General features: G+C 44.4%; 1 protein-coding gene across 1 annotated transcript; it reads left to right on the plus strand.

The window, feature by feature from the left end:
* Positions 1 to 4398: 4398 nt before the first annotated feature.
* LOC306773287 (transmembrane protein 53-like) lies at positions 4399 to 9637 on the plus strand. The gene is made up of 3 exons (XM_079263058.1): positions 4399 to 4558; positions 6094 to 6722; positions 8185 to 9637. The coding sequence occupies exons 1-3, from the start codon at positions 4533 to 4535 to the stop codon at positions 8544 to 8546; spliced, it is 1017 nt and encodes a 338-aa protein (XP_079119184.1). The 5' UTR covers positions 4399 to 4532; the 3' UTR covers positions 8547 to 9637.
* Positions 9638 to 10417: the final 780 nt, after the last annotated feature.

Raw genomic sequence — 10417 nt, forward strand, 5'->3', positions numbered from 1 at the left:
GACGCGGGTTACCGGGACCCCCCTCTGGAGCCAGGCCTGGAGGTGGGGTATGAAAGCGAGCGTCTGGTGGCCAGGCCTTCGCCCATGGGGCCCGGTCGGGCTCAGCCCGAAAGGGTTACATGGGCCCCACCTCCCGTGGGCTCACCATCTGCGGGAGGAGCCGTAGGGGTCGGGTGCAATGTGAGCTGGGCGGCAGCAAGAGGCGGGGACCCTGGCGGTCCGATCCCCGGCTGCAGAAGCTGGCTCTAGGGATGTGGAACGTCACCTCTCTGGTGGGGAAGGAGCCTGAGCTTGTGCGCAAGGTTGAGCGGTTCCGGCTAGATATAGTTCGACTCACCTCGACGCATGGCCTGGGCTCTGGAACCAGTACCCTCGAAAGGGGCTGGACTTTTTTCCACTCTGGAGTTGCTCATGGTGAGAGGCGTTGAGCAGGTGTGGGCATTCTCATCAGCCCCCAAATTGGTGCCTGCACGTTGGGGTTTACCCCGGTGGATGAAAGGGTAGTTTCCCTCCGCCTCCGGGTGGGGGGACGGGTCCTGACTGTTGTCTGTGCTGATGTGCCGAACAGCAGTTCAGAGTACCCACCCTTTCTGGAGTCCTTGGATGGAGTGCTGGAGGGTGCTCCTTCTGGGGACTCCATTGTTCTGCTGGGGGACTTCAATGCTCACGTGGGCAATGATAGGGAGACCTGGAGGGGAGTGATTGGGAGGCATGGTCCCTCCCCCTCTGAACCCAAATGATGTTTTGTTATTGGACTTCTGTGCTCGTCATGGATTGTCCATAACGAACACCATGTTCCAACATAAGAGTGTCCATATGTACACCTGGCATCAGGATTCCCTGGGCCGCAGTTTGATGATCGATTTTGTAGTCATATCGTCGGACCTGCGGCCACATGCCTTGGACACTCGGGTGAAGAGGGGGGCGGAGCTGTCAACTGATCACCACCTGGTGGTGAGTTGGCTCAGATGGTGGGGGAGGAAGCCAGTCAGATCTGGCAGGCTCAAACGTGTTGTGAGGGTCTGCTGGGAACGTCTGGCTGAGTCCCCTGTCAGAGCGAGCTTCAACTCCCACCTTCAGCAGAGCTTCGAACATGTCCCGAGTGAGGCGGGGGACATTGAGTCCGAATGGGCTGTGTTCTGTGCCTCTATTGCTGAGGCGGCCAGCCAGAGCTGTGGCTGTAGGTCCGTTGGTGCCTGTCGTGGCGGTAATCCCAGGACTCGTTGGTGGACACCAGCAGTGAGGGATGCCGTCAAGCTGAAGAAGGAGTCCTATCGGGCCTTCTTGGCCTGTGGGACTCTGGAGGCAGCTGATGGGTACCGACAGGCTAAGCGGCATGCAGCTTCGGCTGTTGCCGAGGCAAAAACTCGTGCATGGGAGGAGTTTGGCGAGGCTATGGAGAAAGACTTCCGGACGGCTTCGAGGAGATTCTGGTCCACCATCCGGCGGCTCAGGAGAGGGAAGCAGTGCTCCATCAGTACTGTGTACAGTGGAGGTGGGGAGCTGCTGACCTCAACTCGGGACGTAGTGGGTCGGTGGAAGGAATACTTCGAAGTCCTCCTCAATCCTACCAACACGTCTTCCGATGAGGAGGCAGAGCTTGTGGACTCAGGGGTGGACTCTCCTATCTCTGGGGCTGAAGTCGCTGAGGTGGCCAAAAAGCTCCTTGGCGGCAAGGCCCCGGGGGTGGGTGAGATCCGCCCGGAGTTCCTTAAAGCTCTGGATGCTGTGGGGCTGTCCTGGCTGACACGCCTCTGCAGCATCACGTGGACATCGGGGGCGGTACCACTGGATTGGCAGACTGGAGTGGTGGTCCCCCTTTTTAAGAAGGGGGACCGGAGGGTGTGTTCCAATTACAGGGGAATCACACTCCTCAGCCTCCCTGGTAAGGTCTATTCAGGGGTCCTGGAGAGGAGGGTCCGCCGGATTGTCGAATCCCGGATTGAGGAGGAGCAGTGTGGTTTTCGTCCTGGTCGCGGAACAGTGGACCAGCTCTATACCCTCTTTGGGGTCCTGGAGGGGGCATGGGAGTTTGCCCAACCAGTCTGCATGTGCTTTGTGGACCTGGAGAAGGCATTTGACCGTGTCCCCCGGGGGCTCCTGTGGGGGTACTCCGGGAGTATGGGGTACCGGACCCCCTTGTACGAGCTGTCTGGTCCCTGTACGACAGGTGTCAGAGCTTGGTCTGCATTGCTGGTAGTAAGTCGGATTCGTTTCCGGTGAGGGTTGGACTCCGCCAAGGCTGCCCTTTATCACCGATTCTGTTCATAACTTATATGGACAGAATTTCTAGGCACAGCCGAGGTGTTGAGGGGATCCGACTTGGTGGCCTCAGGATTGGGTCCCTTTTTGCAGATGACGTGGTCCTGTTGGCTTCATCTGGTCGTGATCTCCAGCTCTCGCTTGAGCGATTCGCGGCCGAGTGTGAAGCGGCTGGGATGAGAATCAGCACCTCCAAATCTGAGACCATGGTCCTCAGCCGGAATAGGGTGGATTGCCCTCTCCGGGTCGGGAGTGAGGTCCTGCCTCAAGTGGAGGAGTTTAAATATCTCGAGGTCTTGTTCACGAGTGAGGGAAGGATGGAGCGCGAGATCGACAAACAGATCGGTGCGGCGTCTGCAGTAATGCGGACTCTGCGCCGGTCTGTCGTGGTGAAGAAGGAGCTGAGCCAGAAGGCGAAGCTCTCGATTTACCAGTCGATCTACGTTCCTACCCTCACCTATGGTCATGAGCTGTGGGTCGTGACCGAAAGAACGAGATCTCGTATACAGGCGGCTGAAATGGGTTTCCTCCGCAGGGTGGCCGGGCTCTCCCTTAGAGATAGGGTGAGGAGCTCGGGCATCCGGGAGGGGCTCAGAGTAGAGCCACTGCTCCTCCGCATCGAGAGGAACCAGTTGAGGTGGCTCGGGCATCTGGTCAGGATGCCTCCTGGACGCCTCCCTGGTGAGGTGTTCCAGGCACGTCCCTCTGGGAGGAAGACCCAGGTCACGCTGGAGGGATTATATCTCTCGGCAGGCCTGGGAACGCCTCGGGATCCCCCCCGCAGAGTTGGCAAATGTGGCTGGGGAGAGGGAAGTCTGGGCTTCCCTGCTTAGGCTGCTGCGCCCGCGACCCGACCCCGGATAAGCGGCTGAAGATGAAGATGAAGATGACAATTCGTTTTGCATTAACATGTAAATGTTGACAGATGTAATAAAAACACCTGAAATGGAAAAAATGGAGAAAAAAACAGTATACAACAAAATATACATAAACTCTTTGAAATTATTATTTGTTAAATAAAATACATTAATACAAGGTTGAAGTAAGACTTTACTTTTCAAAACAAAATGTTTAACCAGGAGTGGACCTAGAAAGGTTTTGTTAAGGGGGCCACAGCCCATGAGTAGGGTGACAAATGTTAAAACCTTTTGTTTTAAAAGAAAATGTCTGGAGTTTAGAAAATAATTCACTAATTATAACTGCTGTAATTGTTATTTAAGTATTAAAGACAATATTATTTGTAAAAGCAAGCATTCATATAGCCATTCATACATCCATTTCTTTTTCTATTTACCGCTCATCCAGGGTCAGGTCATATTAGGGTCAGCAGCCTAAGCAAAGAGGCCCAAATGTCCATTAACATTTTCAAATGTTTTTTCCGGCATTATTGGCCAATAACATTGCACAGGTGTAACATTCAGAGCTATATTACTTTACATGATTTTCATTAAATGTACTGCTTTCATAGACAGATATTATCACCCATGTCATCAAGCGGACAGGAAACTGTATAAATTCATGATTATGAAGATGGTAGGACTGATGCTGAACACAAAAGAAGGCCTATTATATGCTACATTCACGTGCACCTGGGTTTGCCAAGGTAGAGGATACTTTACAATTATTTTTTGTATCAAAGTCAGTATAAAGTTTTGACTTTATGAGAAATAAGATCCTACATCCATAAAGACCCCAGTTCCATAAAGATTCTTTGACAATTTTAAAGGGCATCTCCTTGACAGGGAATAAGAAGTAATGTGGCGCCATCTTGTGGTGGAAACAGCTACTGTAGCCTAGTTAATTGTCCTCAGTAGGTCAGATCAAACTTGTACAGTATGACATTTAATTTTCTCTTTTTAGCCTCTCCAGTGGTAGGAGTGACTAATACACGAACCCTACTGTGTGAAAATGAGCTTTTGAGCTAATATAAAGCTCAGAAATGGGTGAATGAATCACAAATACAATATTTAATTAGACATTGCAGCTTCTATCCGAGGTTTTTCGGTCACTTTCCATAGAAAACAGCCGCTCGGGTTAATTCGGTTCATCTTGACGAGAGCGAGCGCAAAGACCGGAGTGCGCGTTCACGAATGACTGCAGAGGCAGGTTAACGGAAAAGCCGGTGGAGCAGGGACGTGAACGCGCGGTGGTTGGTTACATTGAAGGCAGTCTATCACCGCTGCGTACAGACACCGAGGCAGCGCTGAGAGACTGTCCGAAGATACCCTCCATACAGCCCGGAGGAGAAGTCCACCCCGCCGCCTCTCAGCATGGGAAACCTGCCGCTCTCCACTGGGTAACAACATACGACGTTGCTTTCACATTGACGCGCTTTGCGGAGCTTGTATAAGATATTTACCTGTTTAAAACAAATAAGAGAAATAATTAGATGATACCGGAGCTCTTTCTGGGACCTGGTAGGAATGCTTTGATGCTCAGAGAGTTCACCGGCCTGCAGCTGGTCGCCTGGGTGTGAAAATGAGTCATTAGCACTGTTCCCTTATTGGAAATGCGATCAACCCTCATCCTCTTCACGGAGCTTTGCAGTTCAGCTCCTTGTTATTAAAACTATACAAGAGATAAGATAAATATAAATTTTAATAATTATGACTTGATTCAGTTATAACTAGTACAACATAACATGTTATAAATTGGGTTGATGATACTGTGAATGGCTTTAATAACTAAAAGTTGATCAATTTAACACGACTTCTATTATTACGTTGCTGAAATAAGCAAAGCCTTCATTTGAAAAGAGGTCAGCATGCCCTGACAGGATAATATTCTGTCGAGGGACTGAAAATATTAGTTAAAGTTAGTCATTTGTCCTGAAAAACCAATGCTTATTTTTATATTTGATATTGTTTTTGACAACAAAACTTCCCTAAGTTTGAAAATAAATGACATCATCTGTCCACATTTTAATGTGGATCATAATGGTTGGAATATTTTGAGTAGGTAACAAATCTGAACCAGTAAATGTGGTTCCCGTATCTTGCTGAAATAAGCAAAGCTTTCATTAGGAAAGAGGTCAGCATGTCCTTACAGGATAATATTCTGTCAAAGGGATTGAAAATATTAAAGTTAGTCATTTCTCCTGAAAAATCAATGCTTATTTTTATATTTGATGTTGTTTTTGACAACAACACTGCCCTAAGTTTGAAAATAAATTACGTCACCTGTCGACATTTTAATGTGGATCACAATGGTTGGAATATTTTGAGTAGGTAACAAATCTGAACCAGTAAATGTGGTTGCCTTTTCTTGCTGAAATAAACAAAGCCTTGACCTGAGAATAAACCAGTGTTCCCTGCAGAAATCCTGCAGCAATTAGTATGTTTTCTGCAAACATTTAGGTCCAGTTGAAAATATAACTGAGGAAATGAAAATGTTTTAAGTTTACAGAAAACATAGGCTTATTCTGATATTTGCTGCTTGCATCTTGTGTCAGTAACACACGTTAAGGACACTGAATAGGAAAGCTTTCTATTGAACAGCTGCAGGAAGTCTGTTTTAGTTTTAATCTTTTCATTTGTGTCATCGTGCATGAAAATGTTTGTCATTGGATAACAAGTCTGAGCTGCAGGCCAGTTAAAGTTGCATTATCTTGCTAAAATAAGCCTTCATCAGGATGGAGGCCGACTTGATCTCATGCTTTAAAAAATGTACGAGATATCCAAGATACCCTGTGCAACAAAATGCTAATATTTGCATTGAACTTGTCTTCTTCTCAGGAGACGTATTGTGAAGGCTGAATAACCCACTTGTTATTTTTGCCATCCTTAATTTAAAAGTGATCAAATTTTCAGTGTGACTTTTCTTTTGTTCTAGTCTCCTCAAGGCCGATACATCCACATCTAGGGAAGCCAGCGAAGGGAAGTTTATCACCAGAAGGATCTGCAATGGTATCACTTATTATTACACTCCAGTCACAGCGTGCCATGTTGAAGACCCTCAGACCCCCTCAGCTCCATGTCCCATCTCCTCCCTTTCACCGTCAGCTGTGTTTCTCAGTGACTCCTGCTCTGCAGATACTTCATCTCCATTGCTTTTAGAAACAGCTGATTCCTCACTAAACCCATCATACTCTTGCTCCACCTCCCGCCCCCTTCTTGTTTTTTTTTCCTGGCTCGGGGCCCAGCCGGGCGCTGTGGCCAAGTACAGGGACCTCTACCTGGACTGTGGCATGGATGTCCTCCTAGTCCAGAGCAGTGTGATGCACTTCCTGTGGCCTCGGTGGGGGCTTAATTACGGGTTGGAGGTTTTGAATATTCTTCAGGAACCTCCGTTCTCAGAGAGAGCTCTGTTGGTCCATGCCACCTCCATTGGTGGCTACACTTTTACCCAGGTTCTCACCCACATTGCTCGGGAACCGAAAAAACACGGCGGCCTGGCAGAAAGGGTGGTCGGCCACATCTACGACAGCCTAGTGGTCGGTTCGCTGGAGCACATGGCGACAGGTGAGTGAGAGTGATCCAACAGAGTCACAATGAAGCTCAGGTTACCTCTGTGTTGGAAATGTGTGTCAGACCTTTAAATAGTTTAGTAGCTGACCTACTGCTCCAGTTTGTCAGCTGTACATGGTTTCTGTGGTGGACTTGTGTTTGTCCTGATTTAGGACTTTGGAGTCAAAATTTCCATCTTATTGCCTGATTTCTTAACCCATTGATGCACGGTGTATTAACAAACAATGCCACATTTATTTTTTACATGCAGCATTTTACCTCTACCGACATGTAGAGAAACACTTTTCTTTTCTTTTACTATTATTGATCTTTTATTTTTAGTTCATTTTATCTTTTATGTCAACATATTTATCAAATGTCAGATTTATACAATGTCAATTTTTATAGAATATTTCTGAGTATAATTTTCTTCTGTTTATCACTGATGTATACAGGATGGGTGTGCACTATTGTGCATCAAAGGGTTAATTTGAATGCAGATTTAGTTAACAAATAATGTGAAAATAGATAAAAATGTCAAACGACAAATGAGATGAAGGTGTTCAGTTTCCTATACATAAAGTCTTCATTTTAAGTTTCTGCCGCTCTGACTGTCAAAGGATAAGGATTTATTTTACACAACATTATATTGATAAAGTCCATCATAAATATCTGTCACTGGTGTTAGACGTCACAATTCAGCTTCCAAAAAGGTAATTTAAACCTAATATTTAATAAAAAATTATACAATGATATATGATATATAATAAATTATGTATATATATATATATATATATATATATATATATATATATATATATTTTATTTTTTTTATTTTTTTATTTTATTATTTTTTTTATTTATTTATTTTTTAATCAATGGATCATCTCATTACAATGTAGGTTACTTGGCAAAATACAAGTTACCAGACTGAATAAAGAACATTCAAAAAGTTAAAGTCAATTCAGTAGTTTTAGTGATGATTTACAACAAAAGAGTTGTTTTGCATGTGATGTAGACAAGTTGCACTGAATTTCAGCCCACTAAAACTGGAGGGAAATGTTTGGCTTTTGAAAATATCAGGAAACTTTGAAAAAACTATGAGATTTCATCACTTGCAGTACATCATAAAGGTAGTTTGGAGGAATATGGAGTAAGGACTGTCAGAATGAGACGGATGATGACTTCATAGAGAAAAAAAATCTACATGGGATTAAGAACACTTCTGCAAACCCAAATTCAGTGAAAAAATTCAAGTTTGAACCACAATTAATTATATTTACTGTCATTGTCTAAAGTGTAAATACATATATAATGCAAATCCCAAAACAGGGCTTTGTCCTCTCAGTCCAGATCCATTTAACACGGACAGTTTTGACATCCGAACAATAAATTTTCCCTTAAACAATTACTTATGAATGTATTCAGTTTTATAAATGCTAAGCTTAATTGTTTCCTGTCGCTTGTCGTCCTTCAGGGCTCGGCAAGACTTTGGTCCCACGTTTAGAAGGCTTCATCAAGAACACCGCCATGCTTTACTTCTGGCTCTTCAAATCCCACACAGCAGACCTTTATGAGAACAGCATCCAGGTCTTCTACAACAGCCCGATTACCTCTCCAGCACTCTTCTACTTCAGCCAAAACGACGTGATGTGCAACCCCGCCGTTCTCAAGAAGCTCATGGACTTCTGGCGGCGGAGGGGAGTGGTTGTGGACAGCAGGAAGTGGAAGGAGTCCACGCACGCTGCCCACCTGCGATGCCACCGTGAGGAGTACCTCTCTACGCTGCAGCACTTCTTCAACTCGCTGCCCATTTCCTCTATTAAAGCTAAAATGTGAACCGCTGGGAAAAGCGGAGGTTTAAAAACAATACATGCTCTATGACTCCGAACAGACGCCACTTTGATTTCTTTGTACCGTAACTCGAACTCTGCTTTTTATTAGGGGTGTCAGTAGGTTAACAAATGAGTTGTTCTTCCCTTTTAAATACTGTTTTTTTGTTTTTTTTTTAGATAATTTTATTGCTGTGATCTTTGAGTTGATGTTTTTGCGTTTTAACCAGTTAATTTACCAGCCAAGCGTTGGTTTATTAACTGATTTGATTCTTTGAAAAGATTAGTTTTCTGCACTTTATGAGTCGTAATAAAATTTTGTGGTCACGTTAATTATATTTGCATGAACATTAATTACGGTTTTCTCTATTTGAATTCCAGAAGGAGAATCACGTTTGGAACAGGCATGACATATTTATTATATATTACTGTTCCTCCAGACCAGACTGGGGTTTGTGGTCTGAAATGCTGCTTGTTGTGTAAGCTGGGGATGCAATGGTGCCATTGGAGAAGAGGGCTGTAGTCTACTGGTTTGATTGCAGAGAAAGAGGAAGGTGGCTGGGAGCCAAAGGGCCGCCCATTAAGAGTCGACTGAAAGGGTTTTGTTGTTGTTTACTGAACTGGTTATAAAAGGGTGGACCTTTAAGCAGGGAGTTATAAAACAGGTCGCATACTGGGACTGGTGAGGAATTATGAAACAACAGGCTGTTGTGCAGAGACAGAGAAGATAAAGCAAAGAAAATACTCATTTTTGGATTTTATTGTTGGTGTTTTGGGATTGTTGTTTCTTTCACATCTTCTTCTAGTTGTATTGCGTAATGGTCCTACTGCACCTCCACTTCCGGGACAATGTCCTGTTGGTCCTTTGATTAATAAATTGTGCTTCCTGCTGTCTTACTGTGTAAAATCTACAACCTCTGACAAAAATGTTGGAATTATTATGCTTGGTTGTGCTTTATTTATATGTTAAATATTAAACAAATTGCCAATCTAGTTGCACAGTCATTTTGTTTAATAGCTGCACATTCTGGCTTTGTAAATTATATCTGAATGAAAATGAATGAAATGTCTAAATTTGACAAACTTTTTGGATGAAAAGATAGATTAAACAAATAAAATCCCTTTTGTTGCACTTTGGCTTTTCTGAAAGTTTATTTTCTCAGTTGCACAAACTTTACTGATGATAACAATATTCATTCAGTTAAATTCTAACTTTCTTTTCTTATAACTGTCCATTTCCACAATTTCAGCCATAATCTTTCATGAGAAAGAGATGCAAACTGTTTCCAGGCCACTTCATTGAGCTGAAATATCATTCCTGGAGGATAGAATTACTCCAGCTGTGGATTGATGGAGGAGTCCGTGTCCAAACTTTCAATATGACTATTTATTATAGAGATACAGACTGCCGTCATCTCTAATACTCTGATATCAACCACGTCATCAGTATTTGTGGAATTTGCTTTTTACATGCAACCATCTTTATATGCATCGATGGACCTGCAGCAAACACATGTTCTTGCATCATCCCCAGTCACCAAAGCAGATTCATTACTCATTAACTCTTGACCAGTCACCCAATGTCCATGACTGCTTCTCTTCGCTACCCCATAACCTTGTAATCCTCAGTTCAGGTTTTTTATTCATTCGTTCATTCATTCATTTTCTGAACCGCTTAATCCAATTCCGGGTCGCAGGGAAGCTGGAGCCTATCCCAGCTGGCTTTGGGCGACAGGCAAGGTACACCCTGGACAGCTCGGCAGTCCATCGCAGGGCCTGTTCAGGTTTTTGTGATGCTTTATGTTTGAGGAAGACAGATTTCCTTTTGATGGATTTTTTTACAGTTTGGTCAACAACAGCAACTTGTGTTTCCTTTTT

The sequence above is a fragment of the Telmatherina bonti genome (assembly GCF_933228915.1).
Source record: "Telmatherina bonti genome assembly, chromosome: 23".
In the NCBI taxonomy this organism is placed as follows: Eukaryota; Metazoa; Chordata; class Actinopteri; order Atheriniformes; family Telmatherinidae; genus Telmatherina; species Telmatherina bonti.

Coding starts and splice junctions, on each gene's coding strand:
- LOC306773287 (XM_079263058.1), top strand. CDS start 4,533: ATGGGAAACCTGCCGCTCTCCACTGG. Junction 4,559..6,093: donor AACCTGCCGCTCTCCACTGG/GTAACAACATAC, acceptor CTTTTGTTCTAG/TCTCCTCAAGGCCGATACAT. Junction 6,723..8,184: donor GCTGGAGCACATGGCGACAG/GTGAGTGAGAGT, acceptor GTCGTCCTTCAG/GGCTCGGCAAGACTTTGGTC.